The sequence below is a fragment of the Xiphophorus hellerii genome, chromosome 9 (genome assembly GCF_003331165.1).
Source record: "Xiphophorus hellerii strain 12219 chromosome 9, Xiphophorus_hellerii-4.1, whole genome shotgun sequence".
Taxonomy (NCBI): Eukaryota; Metazoa; Chordata; class Actinopteri; order Cyprinodontiformes; family Poeciliidae; genus Xiphophorus; species Xiphophorus hellerii.
The window spans coordinates 24,002,293-24,030,147 of record NC_045680.1 but is presented as its reverse complement, the minus strand read 5'-3'; the positions used below and the strand labels follow the sequence as shown (position 1 = coordinate 24,030,147).

At 39.9% G+C, this 27,855-nt stretch overlaps 1 protein-coding gene across 2 annotated transcripts in view; it reads right to left on the bottom strand.

Annotated features, from left to right (window-relative positions):
• Nucleotides 1–24,565, bottom strand: part of slc9a7 (solute carrier family 9 member 7) — a 32,265-nt gene extending 7,700 nt beyond the window's left edge. The window contains exons 1-15 of one of the 2 annotated variants that reach the window (XM_032571420.1): nt 23,651–24,565; nt 16,962–17,164; nt 16,811–16,888; nt 14,447–14,523; nt 14,236–14,348; nt 14,029–14,134; nt 12,722–12,863; nt 12,483–12,588; nt 11,585–11,673; nt 11,106–11,219; nt 9,737–9,848; nt 9,496–9,649; nt 5,000–5,068; nt 2,051–2,114; nt 719–801 (exon numbers count right to left, since the gene is read on the bottom strand). In XM_032571420.1, the coding sequence (XP_032427311.1) occupies nt 719–801; nt 2,051–2,114; nt 5,000–5,068; nt 9,496–9,649; nt 9,737–9,848; nt 11,106–11,219; nt 11,585–11,673; nt 12,483–12,588; nt 12,722–12,863; nt 14,029–14,134; nt 14,236–14,348; nt 14,447–14,523; nt 16,811–16,888; nt 16,962–17,164; nt 23,651–23,930 (1,790 nt within the window). In that variant the 5' untranslated portion in view covers nt 23,931–24,565. The remainder of the gene's footprint in view (nt 1–718; nt 802–2,050; nt 2,115–4,999; nt 5,069–9,495; nt 9,650–9,736; nt 9,849–11,105; nt 11,220–11,584; nt 11,674–12,482; nt 12,589–12,721; nt 12,864–14,028; nt 14,135–14,235; nt 14,349–14,446; nt 14,524–16,810; nt 16,889–16,961; nt 17,165–23,650) is intronic. The other variant, XM_032571421.1, reaches the window with a different exon arrangement.
• Between the last annotated feature and the right edge of the window lie 3,290 nt (nt 24,566–27,855).

Here is a 27,855-nt window from a genome sequence, read left to right as displayed (position 1 = left end):
TGTTAGGTGGAATAATCTGCCAGTGGACTGGCACTTTTTCAGAATTTTTAAGGAATTGTTAACATAAAAACAGCTTCTAAATATTGCTGAAAAGTTACTTGTAAGTTAGTTTTGTCTCATTTTAGGTTATTTGCACTAGAAACTAGACCAAAACAACTCAGTGAGTTTGTGTGATTTTGCAGCGAAGGACTCAGCTTAACCAGGTTAAGCTGCTTTGGAAAACTAAGTGCCGCGTTCAAATGGTGGGGACCGCAATCCGCTGGTCCCATGCACCACGTTTGGATATTTACACCCACAGTCGGTTGCACTCGGGAGAAACAACCTAAATATATCAAATGGTCTGTTGCTTTTCTTTGGCTCCAAATAGCGTGCGGCACCTGGGGGAGAGGATTTTCCCCTCCTGGAAAACACAGCTGCCTCGTTTAAAGAGACAGAAACACAATCAACCACCTGGGGAAGACAGTTGTTTAGCAGCGATGGGAAGATTGGAGGAAATGGGAGGATGCGTCGCTAAACGTATTACCTTGAGTCTGTTGTTGTGGGCCAATAGGAGGAAAAGGCAAAACATTTTTCACAATTATGTCAAATTATCTAATCCAGGAGGAACCAGTTTGCATAGCAAATGTGGACCAGGCAGTCATCCTGATGGATTATCTGAGATATTTACCTTGTGACTGAATCACATGGGATTTTTAACACACACACAAAAAAAGGATACTTGTGATCAAATGTATACCAGAGTCTGAAGAGCCAGGCACTCTCCTGTTTGGTTTTACTCTGGCCCTCATCCTGGTTCCCATCCTAGAGAAACACATGAGTGAAAAAACAAATCAAAAGACATTTTGCTTTGTTCACAGTGAATGCAATCAGACAACAGCACCAGTCACTTGTTATTCCTGCTACAGTGACTGATAAGGAGTCTGATGCAAATCGGTTTAATGTACTCTGACTTTTTATCGTGTGGATCCGACCCGCAGCGTGCGTCTCGCCTGTCTAACGGGGAGATTCCATGCAATGTGTTTCTGCCAAAAGTTTTTTGTGATCAACATTTATCTGTGTAGATCTCAGGGGCGTGCACAGACATTTTGCGGGTCAGATGCTCAGGTCGGAAAACAAAAGGACAGCTTGTGTGGCCCATGGTCGGCTGACATAGTGGTGTGAGATTTGCCGAGGGTAGCAAAAGAAGAGCACAGAATGTGGTGGCAAGAAAAATCATCTATATTTCTGTATGTAGCCAGGGTGATATAGGACAGAAATTATTCTTAGAGAGTTAAGACTAATAAACTCAACTAAAAGCCTTGAAAATTGGTAACAAGATTTGGTTGGACAGAATTGGAGCTATAACAATATAGGCTAAATCCGGACATGTTACCCTGGACCATGCACTATAAATGCTTAAAAGAAGCAAAGATTTCAGAAGGACACTTTTTTTTTGTCCAGAAGAAAAATGCAGGTGCTGTAGGACGTCCTACTGTCTATCTGTGCACATCTCTGGAAGAGTTTACTTTTTTTTTTTTTTTTTTTCTTTACCATTTTTACTTATATTTACTTACGGTTTGCACCACAAACAGATGCCACAGTGAAGAGATAATCAGTTTCATTCATGATACCCATCTCATAATGTCATGCCTCATCCATGTATTTTTCAATCAAACTTTAAAGCTGCTGGCATGTGAACCAGATTTGCTCTCACTGTAGCTGGGAAGACGTTTTGTTTAAGATTAAGATCTAGTAGCAGAGTATAATAACAGAAATCACATTGCGTTTTACAGGTCACTGTGAGTCAACAGGTTGGGCAAGAGTCAATCTAGCAGGTAGACTTGCAGGGACAAGTCCTAAACTAACATCTGACAGCACACAGCTTCCCTATTCTACTTTCGTCTTCTTCTTTCTGAGACTACATTTCAGTGTCTAGACTTCCTGAGTTTGAACCCACATAAACTACAAAGAAAAACCCCTAAAAAACCCCCAGCAGAACGTGGAACAGAACGTGTTGGGAACGTGGCAGAGATCCAGAGAATCCCAAAGTGGATGTGAGTGAGCTCCTCACCCCCTGGAGGACTTGGAAGCTGTCGCCAGAGGGCTGCAGGTCTTGATCTGGATCCACACCAACCCTGCAACACGGGAGACGAAGCAACAACATGGGTTAACTTGTTGCCTAGCAACAGTTACAAGACGTATTCATATCCTAGCACACAAAAGTGCTGAGGTGCTAAACCTTGTTCCCCAAGACGCAGACCAGCATCAGCATTTAACCCAAAGCAAGTTAGAGACATGGGGTAAGTATGACACAGACGTGGAGGTTGTTCTGTCCTGTTAGCATTTTTCTTTTCTATGAAAACATAAATTATTAACCTCAGAACCAAGTCATATTTTAACTTGTGCAGAAAATCTCCCGTTCACCCCTGACCCAAAGAGAGAAGGGCGAGTTTCAAGTGCAACAAACAGCTTAATGAACAATGGTTTTCCACAGTGCAGTTTGAAGTATTAAAGCTAAAACAGATTTCTGCTCCCAAATTAAAGCATTTCAATTAAAGTAGGCTAATGCGTCTTAACTGTCCATCAAGGATGGTTAATAAACCAAAGTAATTAAATCCTATAATGCTCCATAGATTGCCAGTGAGGTTCAACTCAGACCGGCTTTCTGGCCAGTTTCGATTTCCCAGTGGGGAGAATAAATCAACTGGAAAATCTGAGACTTTTTCAAAGGCAGACTTTTGAGTTTCAATATGGCCGCCCCATATCACAGTAGGCTGTGATAAAAACATGTTTATTTTACAAAACATGTAAAACTTTTACAACTTTTACAAACTTTATTTTTTTAATCTAAAAAATGTACATAAATAAATAAATTCAATAAATAAATTTCGCCTGCGAAATCCAAAAAGGACAAATTAAAATTCTATCGCTTCCTGTGATCTTGTTCGTCTTTTCCTGCAGGAGCAACGTCCAGCTGTTGATACCCGTCACTCGTGCGACGCGAAAAAAGTTTTTCCATTGCAGTTTTGAGAAATAAACACATTTCTATGCAGCCAAAAAATAAATAAAAATAAAAAAGCGCAAAACCTTTTTATAGAAAAATTAGGCTTTTTTTTTTTTATTGCCGCGTTTCCATTAGACACATTTATTTTCATGATTTCCATTAGCTGTTAACCTGGATGTAACGTCAAACCCACGTGCAACGTAACTGGAACGCACCACAGCTCCAGCCTCAGTCCAGATCTTTTGATTGTCCTAAAAAACGCTTGAATTCAGTTTGGTTTGGTCTTTGTAAGGCTGCGGCTAGTCAGTTGTTTGTGCATCTATTTCTAAGTATTTTTTTCCCCTTCCACTTAACTTTCCAAATTTATTTCTTGTGACCAAGGGCTCAAAATCAACAACTGTTTACCATCACATCAGCAGTGCGATTCGTGCGATTGTGTAGACCATGTCGCTATAATTATGTAATTTTTAAAAAGTTTTAATTGGTCTGCTTATATAATGTTCTGTTTTTTAGGTTTTCATTAGACATGAAACAAATGCTAAATATATCACTGTGTCTAATTTGTCTATGCAACATAAGAGCTTTACAACTTTTACATACTTTCTAATTCACCGAGACGCCCTTACAGTCACGCTGCTAACTACACTTTTTCTTTCTAGCCATTTCTTTCCATTAAGCTGAGCTAACCAGCAGATAATATAATGTTGCCGTACCGAAGTCTGCTGTAAAACTCTCTGCAAGACAAAGTGACTTCCAAGCAAGGAAAGGATTTATTTACATGGCATGAGCCCATTTCCAGTCTTTCTTGCCGCTCATGGTTTATTTCTACAACAATGTCTCTCAACAGCTGAAAAGTGTTCAACCTCAGCAGGCCGATTCTCAAGAGGGCGCTTTTATTTTTGGTTGAGCTCACTCCAATCCGTCTGGATGGGTGCCAAGGGAGAGACGCGTAGCCTGTCATGGATACGTTTTAAATCCCACTCGATCCTGCCTGCACAGCGGAACGTCCGACTGGTGTGTGTGGTTATCTTTAAAACCCCTCCATGACTGTCACAGGGAGGAAATGGGCTTTCTCTTTACCTTCGCAGTTTCAAAAGCAGAGGCCAAAGAATCCGGGTGTCTTTTAAGACCCTCGTCTCAACTAAACACACACACACACACACCAGAGAGGATCGGGGAGGGAGGAGGCTCCAAGGACGCCAGGGGGCACGCAAACAACATAGTGATGCAAATGATGCAGGGAAGTGCAGCGGAGAAGTATCTGGGAGGAACAAACTTGACACAGTAAATGCTCTCTTCCTGAAATAACAAACAAACACAAAAAAAAAAACGGGAGCACATGGAGCCTGACTCACATCTGACCAGTATAAAAAGAAACAAACGGCTCTACGTGAACAGGCTGTGAGGGAATCCTCTAACCACTTCATTACACCCTGTAATCCTAATCCCAAACAACCCACTCCTCTCCTTCTAATCCGTCAAATATTCCTTGCGAGCAATTTTGTTTCTGTCCACAAGCAAATCCTGAAAAGAGTGAGGAAGAAAAAAAAAAAAAAAGACGAAGCAATCACAGTTCAGATTTTTTTCCCCCCCTACATGTTACCCCACATGTCTGTGTTTCCGCTCTACTTGGAAACACAGACGTTTCCAAGTAGAGCGGGCTGGTTTTATTGTGATCTTGTGTGGGGGAAAGGAGAAAAAAAAAAAAACGAAAGAAAGAAAAAAGTGGCTAGTCAAGAGAGATTACATGAAAAAGAAAGAGGAACAGGTTTTTTTCACAACACAAAAAGCAGCCTTGACTGGAGCATTTTACAGCAGCAGAGCCTCAACCTCAGCCACAGTCAGCTCCACGCTCAGGTGGTTTCAAACCCTTTTTCTAAACAGATGTTTTTTTTTTAAATAGGCTATTTTTTTTAGATGCCCACTTTTACTCCCCTTCACCAAAACACACCAGGAGATTTTCCTCCCCCATCACCAATTAGCACCAGTGAACCCATTTGCGTTCGTATACGGCACCTGGAGTATTCCCACTTTCCGTGGAGGCGGCCCTCGTCCTGAAATCTTTTGCCGTTCCCATATCTATATCTATCATAAACACAGGGTTTGAGAACATTTAAAACCAGGCAGAGATGCGAGACGTTTGCCTGGTGGAGTAACAAACACTGGATAGAAACAGAGAATTCGAGTAAATCATAAACCTCAGGAAATGCTGTTTTGGTTTTTATTTACATGACATTTCTGGATACAAAAACGTCCTTTTTTTTCCACCTGCTTTGGAAAAGAAGATGATAAAGTAAGTCACATGCAAATTTTATGCTTTTTCATTCATAAGCCTCAGTTGTTTGGAGGGTAAAATTGGATAACAATAATTAAAAGAAAGAAAAATTGAAGTGAGGAAACATAATGCTGGACTGTGAATGATATTAAAGTAATATTACTTGACTCTATCCCATACTGGAGGTCATAGCCATCCCTGCCATGATACACGGTGGTGGCAGAATCATGCTGTAGGTGTGCTTTGTTTTAGATTCTTATAGGAAATAATTAGAAAAGCATTTATTATTTTTCTTCTGCTTCCTCATTACGCTCTGCTCTGCTTAGCAGAAGTGGATCACATAAGAGACACAGAACCTTGCGGTTGTACAATGTGACGAAACAAGAAGCAGGACAAAGCGAGTGACATTTTACTGTGAAGCTGAGTAGAAAAAAAGAAATAAAGTAAAAAGAAAAAAGAAGTTGTTGGCAACAGTGTGGGCTAAACATAATCCTCTTTTTTGTTGCACTTGGCAACGAGTCTTTGCAGATGTTCATATGAACACATAAAAACTACTGCCGGATGACATCACCACTGCTCTTCAGCTGATGAATGAGCGAACAGTGCTTATACTGGAACAAGGTCAACTTCTTCGCAACTGGGAGTTTGGCTATTTGGGGAAAATAACGTCTCAGTTTACTGCTTTTCCTCCCTCAGTTCTTGCACTAAGACAAAGTCTCATTTCTGTAGGAGGAGTTAAAACAATAATAGCCAGAAAACACAATTTCATTTGAGTCGGATGTTAATACACTGACATTTTGGTTTGATTGTGTTACATTGAAATGACATTTTAGATACATTTATCAAGTTTCGGCATTTTATTTGCGTTCACTCATAAGTCTATGAAAAACTCGAGGCGCATATTCACTATAAAGTGTGTAAATAATTCTTAATAAATCAGAGTCTCAAAGCATTCACAGGAATCTGCTGGAAAAATAGTCACAATGCAAATGATTATAATAGTATTTGTTAAACTACCATTATTAACAAAGATGTGAATGTGGTTTGTATCTATGGAAACAACGACCCAAGAAAAGCTACAACTGGGGAGAGGAGAAGTTATTTATATAAAACAGCTTATAGCAACTGAACTAATGGCAACTGTATATGAAAAGATAAAACAATACACAGGCTGGCACCTTTGAGTTTTACCATCTGTTTATGTCTGCATCAATTTTAAAGTAATGTAAAAGTAAACCAGTATGAAGATAATTCAGAGTGAGTGAGTTTGTCTGGGAATCACACTGAAACATTTATATCTATAAAAGATGAGTTTCATTTTGTAGGGTTGCAATAACCCAGGAAACTATGCGGAAGCTCATTTCCTTCTGTGTTTCTGCCTTGTTCTCATCATCACAAGTCAGAAGATATGTGGGAAAAAAATGACTGCGGGTCTAAAATTACCAGCAGTCAGAAGAATTACAAACATTTTAAAAAGATGGAGCTGTAAAATCCTCAGAGCTGCAACTAAGATTTCCATCTTGGCCTCACAAAGTCCATACGGTAGCTACTTATTTAAAGAATTTTGCACATATCTTTACAATTGACGCGCATCAACTGTGAAGAAAGCTGCAAATATAAAGCACAGTAGATAAGAAGCGAACTAAACTATAATTTCTGTACCCTCATATGATTGGCAGAAATCATAACCTGAGAGAAAAGTCAAAGGAGAAACTCAATTACAGCCAAAAACGATGTTGTGTGAACTATCGAAAGGATTACCCTGAAAATAAAAAAATCTAATGGATTAGCAGAACCTGTCCTGAACCACAATAAGCAACATGGGTCTCTTTTCTCTTGATGTCTTGCCCTGCCAAACATCGAGATAAGCAGCACGCTCGCCTGCTTACAGGCCCTCATCCGAAGCCAAAACACCAGCAGCGTTTCTTTACAGACAACACAGCAGCAGCCCCACATCGCATTTCAGTCGTCACCCAAGAGCCAGGTGATCCCAACAGCTTCACCGGATGCTCAGCCGCAACAAGTTACAGATAGCGTGACCCTCATTAATAAAACAGAGGAGAAGATGGAGCTGAATAACAGGCTGCCGTTACCCTAAGTGTCCAGTTATTTTTGTGTAGTCACTTACATAAGATTACACTGAAACCACGCAGCTGATATTTGCATGCAGTAAAGCACATGTCCCAGTGTCTACTGCGCCGAGTTCACAGGGGGGGGGGGGAGTTTGGCAGTGCTCTAAAGCCCCTGCCGAACAATGGCTCCAGTCCGGTCTGAGGAGGCATTACTCATATTAAACAGAGCCTGCTCGCTCAGGCCGCTGCTGCCGGGAACGGGATAATCCGCTTTATCGTGATAAATGCGAAGCTCTCAGAGCATCATGGGCAGACAACGGATAGAAGTGAAGCAGTGCCAGAACCCAGACCAAAAAAAAAAGAAAAAAAGAACCAAATCAAATTACTGCAACAGCAGAACACAGACACAGGCTTGCTTGGTCATGGAAATCTGACGATGAAATTTATTTTCTCTTCTCAGGCTCAGGTTTAAGTAGTCGGAGTTGTACTGGAGGACAAATCTGTTCCTCCCCACAGAGCTCCTGGGATACTTCTCAGAGAGCAGCAGAGAACTCTTGCCCCCTCTCCTGGCAGCCCATGGCTTATTGAATTACAAACTTGAAGCCTGGTTTACGACTCAAATATGTTTTTATGCCAAGTTTGAGGGTTTTGTGTACGCATTCAATACTGTTGACAGTCACAACAATACTGCAACACTTAAGCTAGCTGCACTGGCTGCACAAATGTCCATGCTATTAGGCCACGTCATACTAATTAATTAAATGATATGAAATGGTAGCATGTTTAGTTAACTCAAATTCTGCCCAGCAGTTCAGTAACACTCAAATTCACACGTTAGTTTAGCCTCAATGCACGTTGGTTGATTTGCTGAAACAAACCAGGTGAGGTTTTTATGGTTTTAGTTCCTTTGAGTAGCTTAACATTCTAATTAGTAAACCAATGTGCCAAAAAAAACATCGTAGTTCACTAGTAATGAACACTGAACATTTATTACGTAGTAGAGCCTTCGATGTGAACTGGTTCACCATATTTAAGGTGTCACTGTGTCGGACAAGATTGTCGTCAAATATTTTAATCAGTTAAGTCCTTCGAAAAGCCTACTAGTTGAGACATTTGTGAGACTAGCACAGTACTTCCAGAGACTACTACTAGTCCTGCAAGTATGACACAGACATGGTGATATTAGTAAATCCCAAGTCATACCTCCGTGTCTGCTTAAATGTTATTATCTGTACATGCCCACTAGGCCTCTTTACAGACGTCTGCATGCCGCCCAGATTTCTGTGGCCGTATTGGTTGTGTGCGCAGGCATGGAATAAAATCAGCCTAACTCAGAGGGTGGTGACAAACTCAAAGGATGAAGTAAACAAAAGGTCAGAACAAGAACACAAACCACAAAATAAAACTTTAAATAGAGCACAGTTGATTAGCTGGGGTGTGAATAGTATGAATACGAGTGGGTCCTTCTCCAAAACGTACAAGTCGTTCTCGTACAAAGGACAAGAAGAACCATGTCGAGTCCTAAGAGCTTCTTCTGAACTACTGTGAGCAAACGTCTAAACTAGTGGACTGTAGTTGCTAACAAGTCAGTCAATAGTGAATGAATACACAAATTGCTCCCAATTTTCCTCTTAGCTAGATACAATAAACATAAAAGCATGATTTAAATGTTATATAATGTAAACAAATAGGAAGTAGAGGGACTGATTGCCACTATGTATCTAGCGCTAAGCTAATGCATAAGTTAGGCTAATGTGTAGCTTAGCATTATCTTACATTAGCACAGCAAAAAAGGGCTACAGAAGAAGCCATCATGTCAATTTTTGATCATTCAATTTCTGACAGAAAAACTGTAAGAAATAATTATGCAGACAAACAACAATAAACATTTGTTTACACGCCATCAAGTTTGCTTTAACTATACCTCCATCTTAAGTCATTTCTGGATTCTGCAAGGATGCTTTAAAATGGCAACAAAGAGTTGTTCTTCAACACCTGACAGAAAATTAATTACAGTAAAATCCTGGACATTCTATATGCAACAATTTTATCTGTAGGACTTTTTTTTTTTTTTTTAAATAAACTGTCCATAATATGATGCTCTCCCAAAATGTTTTTTTTTTTTTTTAAATGAGGTTTTGTTATTTCCAGAGCGGTTCTGTCACCTGATATGCAGCCAGGAGAGCATGGGTGTGGTTCCCCCACCGAACACCCAGACGGTGAAGAAGACGATAAGCAGAGTGGTGGTGAACATCATCTGCCGGGCGGAGGTGGCAGTGTCCCGGATTGCCAAGGCAAATGCCATTGCACCGCGTAAACCTGGAAAGGTCGCCATGCCAAAACTGTTACACACCGAATCTGTTGAGATTAGTGATATTAGTTGAGCCTTTTGATTTTATGTTGTACCTGCAAACATCATCATGTGCTGGAAGTTTCCCCTGATCTTGTCCCTTCGACCGAGGTTGAGGAGGAAGGACAGCGGGTAAATGTTGAGAGCTCTGCCGATAAATATGGCTATCTGACACAAGTTGGTTAAGAAGTCCAATGCTATTCAACTGTGGAGTATTTCCAAGAATTAGGGTTTCCCTCATGGTCTTATAAGCCTGACGGGCCACCAGACTAAGCATGGTTTGTTTATTTACTATAGTTTGTTTTTATACACATCAGCAGCAGTGATAGCAAAGACAGATTAAGGAGCCTGTTTGGTGACACAGTATGGTCATTATGTGAACACATAAACCAGGGGTGTCAGACTCATTTTTGTTTTGGGCCAAATCCAGATCACGAATGCTCTTAAAGGGCCGGTTGTGCCAGAATATATTGATAAAACCTGTTCAGAAACTATTAAAATGTCAATGAATTCTTAAAATTAAATAATATTATTGAACGTCTTTTCAGTCCCTCCAGGATTTTCTGATACTTTTTGCAATAAAAATCAAAGTGTTTGTGGTACTAATTTGGAAATATTTGCGATATTTGTGCTTATTTATGACGGTAAATACGACTTTTTAGATCATGGACTATAATCTGACATCAATTAGGGCTGAGGCAACTGTTTAGTACAAGTAAAAACGTTTTTGACCATTTTTGGAAAAAAATCAGCAATCAACTCCCAATTATTAGCACAAAAAAGTGCAGGAATTTGTCAACAAACAGGAATTTGTTGACAATAATTCTCAAGAAACTGGAGGGACTGATTGATATAATTTGGCAGTAAATAGATAAAAACTGCATTGATTTGATTGAAAACATAATATTCAAGCACACATTGTGTTTAGTCTAGAATCTAGAGGGCCACATAAAAATCTATGGTGGGCTGGATTTGGCCCACGGGCCTCAAGTTTGACACGTGTAACAGAGAGACTCAGGTCAGTTGTCTTTTTTCCATAACCACTGCCTCTCTGTGCAACAATACACAGTAACAACTCCAGCAAATAAACTGACAACTCACGGATAAAAGATCAAACATTTTTGGACATTTTAACTAGGACAAAACAACAGTAGTGCAAAAAAATTTATATTGAGTTTAATTGTATTTTGCTAATGTTTGCCTTTTTTTAAAAAGACTTTTCAGTTGGTGTTTAGGCATTGTTAATATTGCCTTCCAATAACGCATAACTAATTAGTCATATTCTCAAATTTCCTGTGAACTTTAAACATCTTTAACTCAAAAACACAGTGGGTTGCTGGGTGACCACCATGGCAAACCCTGAAGAGTTATATATTATTCATTCATGTCTATTAGGATTGTTTTTCCCAAGAAAGTGAAGGATACAAAAGCTCCTATGATAAAGATGGGACTGAAAATGTGTTTCTGGAAGGTGAACAGAGCCAAACCCATGTACGAGAAGATGAAATTCTCAGCCAGGAAGTGAAGAACTTCAAAGAGCTGTGAATGAAAAACTATTTTAGTGTTTTGCCTTAGAAATAATAAACGGCACAAAGAGCTTTAAACAGCTACACTGTATGTTCAGGGTGACTGCCACTGAAACAGACCGACAAGGGTCAGGCTGCATACTGATCTAAATGTGTCACACTGCATGGTGTTTACATGCTAATCTGCAAGACCGAGTCCCCTCTGGGAAACCGAGCAGTCATGTCAGGACGGATGTCCCCAGACAGCCCCGATTAAGGTCACACGGGGCTGATCGTGGTACCATCTGGAACCATCACCCTGACGGATTATGGCGGAAGTTATAGAGGGTTCAAAATTAAGGGGGCTGCTTGATAGAGGCCCCCCTGGCTCGATATTACCTGCTTGGTGCGTTTTGTAGACTCCTCAGAGAGGTTGTTGCATGTGTAGTGAGCCTGGGTGATGCCACAGAACAGCACGGCCACAACACCTGTTGGAGAACAACACACACACACACAGGTGTTACAGCGAACGCCACCAACATGCTGCATCACACAGGCAAGCTGGCGGATTTCAAGCAACCGGCGGGACAATTCATCACAAAGATAAATCAACAAGTTCTTTCACCGCATCTCTGGAAGATTATTTGTCTCTGCAGTATTATTGTTCTTTAAACCTTAACTTGCAATTTTAGGGCATTGTTAGATTTTTATTTTAGTGCTGAAATACCTCATGATTATCTAGCAGATGAAGGCACCGTCTTGTTAAAATGCAAGGAAAATCAACCATATATTTAAGGAAAACTAAAACAAAATTCTTTTTCTTTAGATGATAAAACTTCTTGTAAAAACAGGAAAACATGATTTTATGCTTGTCCGGTTTTACCCTACAGTAATCTACAGAAGCTGAGAGTGGACAATTTCCACATATGCTTTTTCCCAATGTTTTTTTTTTTTCAACATGACGAGAAAACAATCGGGAAAAAGCATATGCAGAAATCGTCCACGCTCAGTTTCTGTGATAAACACAAATTGTGCTCTCAGATACTTTTTCATGTAAATATACAAAAATTAGAAGAATGTCCAATTTGTTTAGTTAGACGGTTTAGATGCCTAATGATGCTTCGTTTGACATCTAAACCAGACCCTGTGTGACAACATGACAAGTTCAATTTCATACTCTTCTTTTCTTTAACATGCTTATCCAGAATTATCCAAAGTGTCCAAATCAAGTTCCAACCTTCTAAAGGAAATTTCTTCATGGCATACACTTGAATATAACTAAATCAAGACGGCTCACCGGTGAAGCCGCAGGCCTCGGCCAGCAGGAAGGTGCTCCAGGACATGAGGAAGAAGAGCGCCGTCTCCAGCAGAGGGAAGCAGTGCAGCTTGGTGAACTTGGTGACGTAGAGTCCAGTTAAAGGCCAACAAGGCTTTGCGTTTTCATGAACCACACACAACAGAAACAACATGACTCAGGCTCTTAGCAATGGTCTAGAATACGGTTGGATTTTAAAGTGTGAGCACAGAGCAGGATATGAGAGCCGTGACGACGCCTGTGGCTGCGCCCATCACAAAGGAGCCGCTGAAAATCCCCAGGAATATTCCCACAGATTTGAAAAAGGCAGAGGCGTCAAACATGTGTGTGTTTGCACCAGCAGGCTGGTAGGCCACGATGGAGCTGAGATGTAAAAAAAAACACACAATTCATACCTAGTTAGTGTAATTCTGGTATGGGTCAAAAACTATCAACACTCACTTTGGTAACACTGAGCTTCCATTACATTTTTACCACAAGTGTCTTTTTGAAAAATAGATTAACCATGTGGAGCATTCTGACAATCTCTTCTATAGAAACAAGTGATTCATGTCTTCCACTAGAGGGAGGTAGAGTGCCATGTGTCGAGGAGGAGCAGCGATGAAAGGAAGCAGGTTTCACAAATCAGTGTGAAATTCAACAACTTGAAAAAGCGTTTTGGTTGAAACCCGCATTTCAGAAAGCAGCAATATGGAACATAAACATAAATAAAATACATTGATGACATTCAAAAAAAAAAGAGGTGAACTTCTACTGCAGAGTGCTTACATGTTGTGCATGAAAACAGTTTGATTTGCAAAGTAACTTGTAACCAAATCTGTTCAAATACTTTACTGGACTAGAAATAACATTATTTTTTTTATTATATAGAGCAGATAGATGATAATATTTCCCCTAAAACAATAGCTAGGAAAACATGTGTAGCACAATTCTGCTCAGTTAAAAAAGGGAGTTTGGATTTTTTTGGAATGACATTTTGAGAAGTCTCCTCAATATGACACCTTATGGTTAGGGTGTCATATCAGCAAGTTTATGGAAAAGTGAAGAAATCCTCTGTGTATTGGAAGGGGTTAGTCAGACAGGAGCCACCATTTTACTTCATGTTTTGCCATCTTAAGCAACTCAAACTGAACATGCTCAAGTCTGAGGCCATGGTTCTCTACTGGAAAATGGTGGATTGGGTTGTGTGTCACCGTGAGCATCAAGCGGAAAACTTCAAGTATCTGTTAAGTATCTAATTTTTATACAGTGGAGTGACTACTCACAACTAATCATGCAGATTAATGCAGCCCACAGCAACTCTTCTGAAAGTGAGCGTGTGCTGCACCTACTAAAGCAGCATTGCATCCAATAAACATTAACTTTTCAATGTGAGCTGAAACTTTTAAACAGTGGAAAGCTAAAAGCATAATCAGACTAATCCTGTTTTCAGAAATATCTACAAATTCACTACAATATAATATTTTTCCACTAAAGGTCAGGAACATATTTCCGACAATAGCTTCACTGAACTAATAACATGACTTACGAGGACAAGACAATGGCCACAGCATCATTCATAACGCTCTCTCCGAACAGCAGAGCGTACAGATCCCCGTCTGCATGGAGCTCGTTGAAAATCGCCAACACAGTCACTGCAAGTGCATGTCAACAATTAAGAAGAGATCCAAGCAAACAGCCACATTCACAGTTAGTTCACAGCTGGAACGCGTATTTCATTGCTCTCGAGTTGTACCTGGGTCTGTGGCGGAGATGATGGCCCCAAAGAAAAGGCAGTCAGTGTAGTAGAACTTATCAGTCAGCTGTCCGACCGCCCTCATCAGCTTCACCACGCCGTACATCAGATTCCTGGGGTTGGACAAGCAGAGGAGAGGCATTCAGTTGGAGGGGGGGGATAGGGAAGAGTTATCTCTCTTAAGATTGATGAACATAGAGGAGAACCTCACCCAATAACAAAGCATGAAATTGCAGTGCCAAGAAAGGCGTAGGTGATGATGGAGCCAAGATTTCTGAAGAAGTGTCTCTGAAAAAGGGGGAAAAGAAATATACTAATCAAACAAATCTAATTGTTTTGTGATCAAGGGTGAGAAAAAAAAACAACATCTGTATGCTTGAGTACAGCATTGATCATGCTGATGAATAAATACGCCTTGTAGCTGAAACCTTCAGGTCAGTGACTGCCACGGCTCAGTCAGCCACACAGCTGGTTGACTGCTTTTAAAACAAACAAGCAGCGAAACACAGATGACTTCCAAATCAGCCCATCTGACTGTCCCTGCAAAGTAAACCGAAAAAAGCTGATCCAGGGATTTTTTTCTTTTTTTACAGGAAACGTGCGTCTTCCTCTAGAACGGTCCCACTGATCAAATTTACTTGTTGACATTCTGATCAGTGACAACTTGGCTTAGCAATGTTGAGCTAATTTTATATAAACAAATTTACACATCAGATGCAAATCTGAGTGGCTTTGGTGTTTAAAATGCCGCTTAAAATGAGCAAAAACAAAAATTATACTTGTGAGTGTGGAAGAAAAACGAGCTTTTCTAGCTGACCTGACCCTCTTCTTCCTTTTCCTGAGGACTATCATTTGACTCAGCAAATTCTAACATGAAGAAAGCAACACAAAATGTTCAAAATTCACTAAGTGGGAACCTAAAAAGCTCCGCTAAACCCGTTTAGATAATAAATAATAAGGTTAGGGTAGTCGTCTGATGCTAAAGAGCTAATGCAATGCTAACTAGTACTTTGTGTTGTCATTTCAGTTGTACTCACTTCTAAAAAGTTTTAGAATAGTTATTTATGAACACATTATCTTGAGAGAAAAAAACAAGATAAACATCATGTGTAAATGTAATAATATGGTTGTTTTAACGAGGGCTAACGGTGATAGCTAGTTAGTCTTCACTTTTCTTGCTTTTCTTGTCATTGTCTTTTTGAGACTGTACAATTTTATTGATAATCAAAGGTAGATAAAGAATGCAAAATATTTGCTAGTTTCTGAAATGCTTACAAGTACGAACTAATTACGTTTAGATAAGGCAACACTGCTTAAACTGGCTACAAGCAAACCAATGATACCACCATGAATGTTCAATGAGAATTCCTGGAAAACTGGAGGCCCTCAACCAAACTGGGCCTCCAATATGGCTGCCAATGGCTGTAGGAACACAGTCAAGTACAGTAACTATATGACTGCACAGAATGAAGGGAAAATGCTTGTAATGCTAACAGTAATAAGCCTGGTCACTGCACACAAAAACTGGCAGATACCACCGGATTTGTCCAACTGCAACACATTGATGTTGGGTTTTATTTTCCAGAAGTGGCTACCAGCTTCCCAAGCTAATGTAACATACAATACCTTCAAGGGATCAGCATGCACCCAATAATAATTTAAATAAGCTTATTTTAAAACTAGCAAGCCAGGATTTGATAATAAGCACACAGTCCTATACATGGAGGAGAGGCAATTAAAGTGTTTTTTTTTTTTTTAGAAAAACCAAAAGTTTTTGTTCTATCCAGTATAATACATTTGCAAGCAAGACTGATGAATTTTCTCAGTCAACCCTACGAAGTTTACGAAGGCAATATTGTCATATTATTTAATTTCCCTCTGGGATCAATAAAGTATTTCTGAATGTGAATTAAATGCTTTATTCCCAGTTAACCAAAGTCTGTGAATCATAAAGATTTAAATACTGCATCTTGGAAAAGAGTGGACCAGTTACCCAGTCACACACCAAGGTTTTAAAAGGTTATGGCTTCCAAACTGAAGCCTTAACAAAAATAAATAAATTAGACTGTTCCTACACTTCTAATGAGATGCCAAAGAAAGTGTCAGATTGACCGTAGTTTTCTCCAGCAGCTTGAATCTTACACTGTCCCATCCCATGCATAGTTCCAATGTAACAAACATTATGGACAGCTATGAAGAGGATCATAAACTTTGCTGGAAATTGACCCCATGAAAATGGTGAAAACATTTGCAACTAAAATCCAAATGACCATTCTCCAAATAAAACCCAGTCACTTTAAGAAGACAAAAGCAAAAACTGTTTCTACAGTCAGCCGTTTTTCTGAGCCAGCAAAAATGTCAAAGAGGAAACGAAAGACATCTGCTCTGGACTTCCCTTCAAAGAGACACTTATGTTGACTGTCCTCACAATCTGGCCAATGACAGGTTTTGTTTGCGAGCCATCTGTCCAGTGAAACACTGTGTCAGCAGACACTTCAGCTGGACTCTGCCTCACCTCCCGTAAATGTGTCGCTTCACTTAATCCCAGAAGCAGTCAGACCGCGCAAAAGCTCACCTTCTTCAGACTGTACCCAGCATGGAAAATAATCGGAGGGAGCAAAATGTTGAAGAAAACCTCAGGGTCAAAGGTCACCTGGAGAGGGACGAGAAATTCCCAATTAATTGGTGAAATTAGCAGAATGAAGACAGCTTTTCCTTTTGCTTACCTTGCGCAGCATATCGTTCTGCTCCACATTGTGGATCTCCCTTAAGTTGATCTCCCCTTTCAGCGTGTACTCAAAGAACTTGCCGCTGACATTGAGCAGCAGGGTGCTGGAAGGCCCTTCCTTCAGCGAGCAGCTCGGGGGGGTCTTGTTGTGGTAGCTGGTGGCTGGAATGCCGTAACGCAGGATCACACCGACCAGCAAGCCTGATAAATCCAATCGGAACAAAGATGGAGGGTTATAGGAACATTTGACACACGTGCATAGACATAACCAACCAAACCAAACAACTCCCAAGCAACCAGACTCTAGTTAAAACTGGTGACGATATGTGATCAACAACCATTGTATTAGTTACACATGCTAGTACAGGGTTAGACTCCCTTTGTTCCACATAGATTCAACAGGGTGTCAGAAACAGTCATCAGATTTTAGGCCATACTCCAAGCTAAAATCACGCAGTTCATGCAGATTCTTTGGATGCACATCCATGATATCAATTTCCTGTTGCACCACATCACCAAGGAGCGCAACTGGACTGGAGCCACTGGAATACAGTGATCCCATTGCCATATATAAGAAACTGGTTTGAGATTAGTTGAGTTTTGTCACATGGTGCAGTATCTAGCTGGAAATTGAGATGGCAATATGGTTTCAATGTGGTCGTAAACGGATGGATGCGGTCAGCAAAAATCCTCAAGAAGGCTGAGGAAGTTAAAAGGGAAGTGTTGTGTTTTCTCCAGGCACTTTGTGATATAAAATGGCACTATCAATTAGCTAGGTTACCTTCAGTTGATATAAAAGTGCTGTATATATGTAGCATAATAAAATATTATTCGACATTCTGATGTGTAACGATGGGACTTGACAAAATGTAAAGCCTCAGTTGTCAACCGTCTTTCATGACTTGTATTTTTGTGTTTTTATGATGTAAAGCACTTTGAACTGTGTTGCTGCTGAAATTGAATACAAATAAACTTGATTGATATATCAAATATGACTTAAAAGAAATCTGACTTTGTAATTTAATGCCTTAAAATCGGACCTCTGTCTCTTTAAGAAACTCCTGCTCTTTCTGAAACTCTGCCTTCAGGATGTCATCACGGCAGTGCTCCCGTTTTTACCAGTGTTGAGATACTTCTCAACGCTCAGCAGATGAGCAGTTCTACTAGGCGTTTGCTAATTGCTGCTGGCTAGTCTGAAGGAGCTGAGTGGAGGAGAAGTGGGTTCTCTGTGAGGTGGAAGAACAAAGCTTCAAAACTGTAGCTTAGATGCAGACATTTAATATCACACAGAAGTGCAAATATTGCAAAATGTCTTGCAAATATTTCTAAATTAGCTCCACAAAATTTGTCATTTTAATTACTAAAAGGAAAAAGTCATTAAATCCTGGAGGGATTGATCAGTGTGAAAAGATATTCACTATTATTTAATTTTAAGCAGCACTCATCAAATGTAGACATAGATATATTTATTAATATTTTAACAGCTTGTTAATATGCATCAATCCATTCTGGCACAACCTGCCCTTTAAGGACATTCTTGATATGACCCAAAATGAAAATGCATTTGATACCCTCACCCCACATCACTACACCACCACCACCAGCCTGAACAGGCAAGACAAACCTAGGTGTTGGTTACACCTTATTCTGACCCTACCGTGTGAATGTTGCTGCAGTAATTCAAACTCATGAGAATAGGCAACACTTTCTCCAATTTGTTATCTGATATTGCTGTGCCTGTGTGAGTCATAGCCACAGTTTCCCGTTCTTAGCGGACAGAAGTAGCACCCAAAGTTCAACATTTTTATTTGCATTCAGAGATAGGATTCTGAAATCCTTGCTTGTAATGATAAGGTATTTGAGCTATTGTCTTTTTAATCATCTCAGACGATTGTCTGCTGACCTCTGACATCATCAGTCGTTTTCGTCCACTCCACTGTCAATCCCTGAAGCGTTTCTCATTTTTTCCCCCACCACTCTCTCCAGACATGAGGGATGACTTTTTATGAAAATCCCAGACCAAGCCACTAAAGCCCCCTTTTTTCAATATTCGGAGTCCAGCTTTAACAACTTTAACTTACCTCACCTAGATCCCAAAATGCTTTGAGTTGCTGCTGTAAGCAAGCGCTGTTTAAGATCTACCTAAGAACGTGGCTGGTGAGTGTAATTCTCCATGCATTTCTTGTTTACCAGAAGACTGGATCAAGTCGCAGCAGGGCAAAGAAAGAAAAATGAGAACAAGACAGGTAGAATCTGGTGGAGAGAGTCGGAGTCGGGAGGAAAGTGATGAGAGAGGCACTTAGAGGAGCATAAATCCTGTGATGGGACAGAGTAAAACAGAGTGCTACAGGCTTGCTGATTCACTCTGTCGGTGGGTTAAATGTGAACATCACACTCACACGCTTTGGCCTAACCACACACACACACATATGCAAAGGGGGTTTCGTGCAGACACCGGATCAAACCACCTGTTGTTTCGGTTTCTGGCAAAAAAATAAAAAAAAGAAGACAAAACAAATGGAGAAAAAAAAAAATTCTCGGATCACAGATAGTGGGAGTTTTAGGTGCTTTCCATAAATCTGGACAAGAAAGTACCGTAAGAACTTTTTTTGTTTAGGCTGTTCTTTATGCGGCTAATCGGTACTTTCAGCGTGCTACAGAATAATCCTTCTGTTCTTACAGAGCTTTGTTCAGGTTCACACAGAAAAGTGAAAAGGAGAAACAGCTCAGCTTGTGCACATCGTTTCTGCATTTCCCAAAACAAAAACTCCAAGTGTTTAAATGTAGCATTATTGCAGCGTTATATAGTGGCAGTTTTCTGTTTTGGATTGTCTGCTTTGCTAACATGTCCCACTGGGGCACACGGTTCAGGGTCGAAAAGCAGCAATGATTAAATTAAAAGGAAAAAAACAAAACAAATCAAAGTCTGCCCTTTTTCCCCCCCCTCACTGGTTAATAAGTGACATTTGTAGCCCCGACTGGACTGCCTAAGTTCTGCAGCAAAATGTGTGGCCAACATGCAGTACAGGTTTATATTGTTCTTCATACAGCTTGACCAGACAATAACCGAGGCACAGATTTGTGACCAATAATCAGAAGAACGTTGGTTTCATTTCTGAAATGAACTGAACTGATTTTTGTTTGCAAAAACTTTCAGCAGTAAAATGGGCACAAAAACACAAGAATTCTCAGAGTATCAATTTGTCTATTTGAGTCCCCATTAGAAATAAAAAAAAAAACATTAATGTCTTAGTGAAACAGCATTTCACAGAGATCAGTATAAATCAGTACAAATATTATTACACAGATCAAATCACTATCCTGACAGCTGAAGTCCTTTAGCTTGCTGTTATTCTTTGCTTTAAAGGAGAAGTATTGCATTGATGTAAAATCAACTTCTTTTTTTTTTTATTCCCTCATTAAAAACATATGCGGAAGTGTGGCCTTTATTCTTTCATGCATGTTTGAGAAATCCTTTGATCTCCATGGCAACCATTCAGCAGTGGAAATCTCCTGGTTGGACCAAGCTCCGCCTTTGAGGCGCAGCTCCTCCCTGGAGCTGTAGTTTCCAAGCTTCAGAGCTTCCTCCTCACAGAGCAGCCTTCCCCACAACTCCTCCACTCAGCTCCTTCAGACTAGCCAGCAGCAATTAGCAAACACCTGGTGGAACTGTGCATTAGATGAGCTCATTATAGGAGCTACTTCTCAGTGAAACGCTGGTAAAAACGATATTAAAGGGCTGATAGAGCGATTGTTGTGATGACTTCCTGAAGGTGGAGTTTCAGAAAGAGCAGGAGTTTTTAAAGAGACAGAGGCCCAATTTCGATGTGTTAAATTACGAAGTAAAATTTCATATTTGATATATACAGCATTTTTATAATAACTGAAGGTAGCAGAGTTACTTGATTGTGCTATAAAATGATTCTATGTGGCTGAAAAAAGCATAATACTGTCACTTTAAGCTACCAAATTTACACAGCTCATCAGCAGCCATTGTCCGGTCGCCCCTACCAACAAAGTGACAGAAAACCTCCAGCTTAGGGAACATCACTGTTGTACAACGTCATCCACCACATCCATTAAGCTGATACAGAATCAGAGAGCTGCTTCAGTGATGGATCCCTTCATCCTAGATGCACAAAGGAACATTACTGCAGCTGTTATAAACTGCATAACCACTAGATTTAATTCCTAACAAAGTCAACACATGTTTACATCCCTGCTGTTATTTGAAATTAGGAAAAACTGTACAACTAACATTCCAGCTTATTTTGGCACATCTCCGTTTCATGAACTTTTGTTCCCCCCTACTTCTTGTAAATGGTGAACAAATATGCATAAACATTTTGGACATTTTTTAAATGATTCTACTCAGATGCACACGTTTTAAAAAAAAATAAAAACAACATTATAGTATTTTAGTTTGGTTTTACTAAATCAGGTGCTATTCTTGCTTTCTGTTTTTATATTTTTATCTTCATGTGAATCTACATGCTTTGAGCTGCCTGTCACTTTGCTGCCGGTACGCCTGAATTTCTCCACAATAAACTTGCATTTAGTATTTGGTACACAAAACTTTTGACAGATTGCTTTGAAGAGTACATTTGATTAGAATCCATTTAAGGCTGGTTTTACACTCACTAACTGCATTTGGTGCATTTCCTTCCATAGTAATGGATGTAACATGAGACAAAAACACAGGTCTCCGTAATCTAATTCAGAGCAGCGTCAAGGCACAAACGGACCAAGTGAATGGTCAGCTTCGTCAAACAACACGGGAGGCTCCAGAACTGTCGCACAAGTCAGGATGTACAAGAGCTACATCAGTGGGAAATGTGCATCTACACTGCAGAAGTTACGATTTAAAATCGCCCTTATACCAGATTAAAGAAATTTTAAAACTACAAGCGATACGACTGCTAGCTAGCTACCTGAGATGCTGCGTCCATTTGTTGAGAGAGAACAGCATGACATCGACTAGAGCAGCACAAATCATGACTGTAAAACACCATCTAGCAGGAAAACCTTTGGACAGACGGACATTCCTGTGAAGAGTTATAAGCTCTGAAACTCATTAAAATCTGGTTTTTAAAAGAACATAATTGATGTTGAAAATGTTCAATTTCATGTTCTATGAGATAGAGAGATGAACCTGAACTGTACTCATTTTAGATCAGGAGTGTCAAACTCATTTTCATTTTGGGCCACATCAAAAATATGAATGTTCTTAAAGGGCCGTTCTTTGAGAACATTCGACATCGGTGTGTTAAAATTTCTTCAAATATTAACACGAATGTGAAGAAAAATCTGTGTTAAAAATCAGAAAAAGGTGTGGAAATCTGTAGATTTTGTGTGAATTTTGTGTGAACTTTTGAGTGAGTTTTGCAAATTTGTTAAAAAACATGAGGGACTTATTGATGTAATTTTAAGTCTAGAGGGCCACATAAAAAGCTACTGTGGGCCATATTTGGTCCCCGGGCCTTGAGTTTGACACGTGTTTTAAATATTGTAATTTTGGCCAAGTTGTTTTGAAGACATTGTTTGATGTTTCTTTCTGATCATTCTTGGTTATACCTGTTATTCTTCATTTTCCATTTAAATGAACTGTTAAGGGTCATTCAAGGTTTATAGTAGGCCTGTCACAATAACACATTTTTCTGAACAATACATTGTCCCAGAAGTTATTGCGATAAATGATAATATTGTTCCTCTGGAGACCATTTTCTAGTAATATAATGGTAATGGCATAATAATGCAGCAACTCATTCGGAAAGATCAATAAACTATAAACTCTAACAATATTTAACATTGGAAGACTCGATATCTAAAATAAAAATAGCAGACAGCAAATAAAATGAATTATGAGATCTCTGTGAACAAAATTATTCTTCAAAAAAGGGATAGTTGACACCAGAGCACCAAACTGAAGACTTTTGTCATCCAGTTTTTGGTGGGAAGAGAGAAAAAAAAAGGGAAAAACAAAAAAAATATGCAAATGGAAATGATTGAGTTTGTTTTAATTTATCATGCAATTAATTGATTTATTGCTTATTGCATCAGGCCTGGGCATCGGATTGTTTTGAAATAATGATGTTTATTGTATCTGACCAATAAAAATAAAAAAAACCAAAAAGTTCATGACTATTCACTAAATGGTCAAAGCCACACCTCTAACATAACCCTTGACCTCAAGCTTTGACTGCCTTCTTTCCCTTCGAGTGTGTGCGCCTTTCATTCACTGCATCCCAACACCACATGCAGACCTAGAAATGATGCAGCATGTATGAGAAACATTTTTAGAAATTACAAGCATTAACAGCATTTCAGAGAAACAATTACTAAGCAGATAAGGCATAAACGAAACTAAACAAACCTGACTATCAACCTGAGTCAAATGCCTGAAGGAAACTTGTGTGGGCAGGGCATGCAAACTCGCTCTAGCCCAGGGGCCCGTATCCCCCTAAATCCGGCCCTGGTGAAACCATTGAGTTCTGTCTATAAGTGAGGGGATGAGCCGCTGAAAGCACCTTCTAGAAATTAGCACGAGCCCAACCAATTAGAGGCTATGCGAGCGCGTGAGTGGGGGCAGAGAAGAGACTGAATCATGTAAAGCCTGCGGGAAGGTGGTGGTGGTGGTGTAGATGCAAGAGGAGAACCAGCGTCATGCGCGCCTGAAAACAAGCTCACCGTAAATCATTGCCAGCCCGGTCTCGTGAAGAAAGCGAACCCGCCTGTGCTTGAAGAGCCATATAGTGAGAATGGTGAGAGTCAGCAGCGAAATGAATGTCAGCAAATTGACGCTGTCCTGTCGGTGACTTTCCTCTGCCTCCTTCTCAGTTACAAGTTCCTCCACCATTCCGCCGTCCTCCGCCTTCAGTCCCGACACCGCGTTCAGTAAGGTCCAGGCCAGCAGCAGCGTCGCCCTGGTTCCCCGAGCCGCGCTGGCTGCGTTCCCGAGAGCGTCCATGGTTTAGGATGCTGCTGCTGCTGCTGCTGCTGCTGACGGTACACGCAGCCTCTGTGCCATGTCACAGCAGGAAGAACAGCGCGCGCGCGCGCGCACACACAGCTGAGCCGAGTGGGTATGACAAGCCGAGTGGAGACACAGACCGAAAAATTCAACCTTTTAAAGGCACACAGCGCAATGCAACGAAAAGCTCCGCTCTCACTGTGGAGGAGGAGCCCACCTGCACACCCGAACCGAACTGCAAGCTACTGAGTCACTGCTCCGAGATTTTGATGATTGTGCAATTCGGAGGTCACTCCTCTCGAAATCAGGAAATCTGAGCCGCCGCTGGCCAAAAACGAGAAGTAGGAATCCGATATCCCGTTTGGGATGATCTGGTCTGGAGAGGGAGATGTTGGGAGAAAAAGGGGGAGTGGCTTTCAAATGCGCTGCATTAGTCTGTAGTAGTTATGATGGCAGCAGATCGAAACGCATTGGGAGGAGAAATGGACTTGAAAACCAACAGTGGCGGTTCTTGCATGAATGCTGCCCCGGGCAAAGCTCCTCCTTCTGCACCTGATGGTGCATGTGGAGTATCGAGAGACACCGGCCCCTGCAGAGAATATTTCAGTATTAAGAATATAAGGTTTATTTATTTATTTATTTATCTATTTATTATTATTATTATTTTTTTTTTTTTACAAATTCAAGCTGTGTTTTCCCCCCTATAATCTCTTAATTTTGTCTTTTAGTCCAAGTTTGACCAGTTTCCATATTGCTGTTCGTCTGAATGCCAAAAACGGTTACTTTTTGCATATTCATAAAAAGAATAAAAACTTTGCAGACTTTCTTTTTTTCTTTTTTACAGAGTTTATGATCGGAGTGTAATTCAGTTCAGATTTGATTGGTCTTGGTATTTTAGATTTTGAACTACAGTTGCTCGAATGCTTTTAAGTGTCTTTAAAAACTGAAGAAAGCGTTTTGAAAAGTGGTGTCTTGTGTGAAGAGCCATATCACATGGCACCACTATCAAAAAAAAAACACTACTGGTTGCTATAAAAAAAAAAATAAAAATACACTGCTGACTTAAAATGAAGAATTTGAATTTCAACCTTATTCCTTCAGTTTATTTTCTCACTTTTTGGCTGCATTTGCTTTCCTTTCGGAGTGCTTATGACTCTTATCAGTGAACAGGTTCATTAAACCCTCGGTCTGAAAGGTCACACGCCTTTAAGTCACTGAAGGAACTTAAATGATTTCATAGGGTGATTGCTATATTTTGAATTTTGTTGAAAAATAACCTGAAAAATGTCTATAAAATCATTATATTTTAAATCGCTCTATAAAATAAGACCATAAACTTAATTTTACAGTCTGTAGATTTTGTTTTATGATTCCAAGCATTGGTGCTTTTGTTGATAATTATTAATTATCCGTTTGAAAGTTGAATAAGTGAATCACGGCTCTGTGTGCTTGGTGTGTTGGGAGGTACTGGGGTGGGAAAAAAAAAAATCAATTTAAAGACGCAACATCACTGAAAAAAGGTTGAGAACCACAGTATTAAAGCACGTTTGGGATTAATTAGAGCCAAGCTCTGTCGTCCAACATCAGTCCCTGATCTCACAAATATTTGTCTGGGAAAAAATCCAAATCGCCTCATAAGATTTGTAGAAAAAAAAGAGTTCCCAAAAAAATTTTTACTTTTGAGTTAAGAATGGGATATCGTTCAAGCTCATGTGTGTAATTGTAAGCATCTTTTTATTTTTTGGACAATATACAGTAGTGTACGGACTGTGAAGACCCGGTGTCAGAGCAAACAGTTTAGATGGGTGTTTTTTTGTTTGTTATTTTTTTAGTATATATTTTAATTTCCACTGGACACATCTTGTTCTTGATCCCTTCAATGTTGATCCAGGTGGTTAGAGATCAGAGTTTAAACATCACCTACATTATTTTATGTTTCACACTCTAATATTTGGTCACTCAGACAGAAATCAAGCAAACTGCAAGCTTATTAGTACTCGAAGCAGGAAACTGAACACAGTTCACGAGTGGTCATTTTGGATTCGTGTGGAGGCACATTCCCACGTCAGGTGTGACCTGACTTACTTGTTCCACTTCATGTAAAAATCTACAAATGAGATAGACGAGCAGGACAGGGCTTCATTTAGCAAAAAGAAAGTAAAAACTTGCCACTAGTGGTGGAAAAGTTGGAGTGGCATCTGGTGAATGTACAGCAGAAGTGCAGTTTTAGTTGCACCATTTGGATCTTATGCAGTTGCTGATCTTTTCAAACAAAGAAGGGGTGTTAACATATGGGAAAATGTGGCTGTTGAGTCAGAGCCAGAGTGAGGCTTCAGGGCTAGTTAAGGCTTCAAGTTGGTGTTGTTGCACTGAACCCTAGTGGTCATTAAAAAAAAAAAATCAAGTCAGTTTCCTTCATTTTTATTCCCGTTAAAGCAGATAATACTTCTAAAACCAAAAGATCTTATATTGGAATTTTATATGACAAACCAACACAAAGTAGTGCATAATTTGCAAGTGTGTGCAGCTAAATATAGATCAGAAGAAAAACTTTAAGAGGCTTGAGAATGAGGCAGAGGTTCCCCTTCCAGCGGGAAAACAACCTAAAGCATATACATATGAGATAGAAGGGCCTAGTTAAAGTCCAGACGTATCCAGTTTGACTTAGATTGACCTGCTTTGCTAAGAAAAGTGGGCAGAAATGTCATTCTCTGCTTTAGACCAGCAAAACTATTAGACTTTTGCGCAATATTGTGAAATTGTCTTCCACTTATCTGTTATGCACTAATGTTGTTTTGGTCTGCCACTTAAAATCTCAACTAAGATACCTGGATGTTTGTGGTTGCAACGTGAAGGGAAATGTGAAACAGACAAAAGGGTGTGAATTCTTTTGCAAAACTCCTTACACTTCAATATGTTTGTATTTAATCAGCGAGTCGATAAGAGAAATAGGCCACTCGTAGAGCATGTGTGCAAAGGGCGGGGAATTCAGAGTTACAGGTTAATCCGTCCCAAATGTTTCTATTTTCATGTTTCTTGCATCACGCTCTTCGCTCTGGATTACCCACGTGTGATGTCGAGAAGATGCAGACTCTAAACCCAAATCTTAATTGTATGAATTTGGACTTGAGTCAGTCACTGCGATATGAGCAAGGCATGTTTCATAGTAGCATTCATCATCCCTGACCATCAAAAACAGCTGCTGTGAGGAATGCAGTCTGATTCATGTTCATGGGACCTCAAGCTGCAACCTTTTAAGCTGTGATTCATTTACGGATGGCCTGTCACTGGGTTGTATTTATTTCTTTAGTTATTTTTAAATCATCTCCACATTACTGGAACAAAGCTGGAGAGTATTGCAATGGTGCCCATTTTGTGTTTCAATTGTGCATATGTCGTTGTGGCTACAGGAGGGAAAAGAGAGAAAGTACTGAAAAGACAGGATGAAGATAGTTGTGATAGGGATTACCTATTACTAGAATAGCCTAGCAGTTAAAGTAGGACGCTAATCTGACATGTGGTTGTCAGATGGTTACGTGGTGTTTGGGGTTTGTTGTACATGTGTATATTTAAATCCAGTTTCAGAACATCCTCATAAGAACCAGGTCAGCATGTATAAAAACGCCAAACAACTATGAGCGAATACATCATTTCGACTATCAGCACATTAGAGCTAAACTGAGTGTTCTTTAGTCATCTGATCTTTTTTTTATTTATGTTTCTGGTACAGTTTAATGTGTTTTAAGCAAAGGAAGCACTGGAAGGGGAGTGTCTGGTGTGGAACTGGTGATGCGTTCAGGGTAGTCAGTTAAAATAACATCTGTTTGGGTTTGCTTCAATTTGTTTCATTTTCTACTCCCTGCAAATGATGCATTCGAAAACAAAAAGTAGCATGCGGCTTAAAAACTGCCTTTTCCCAAAG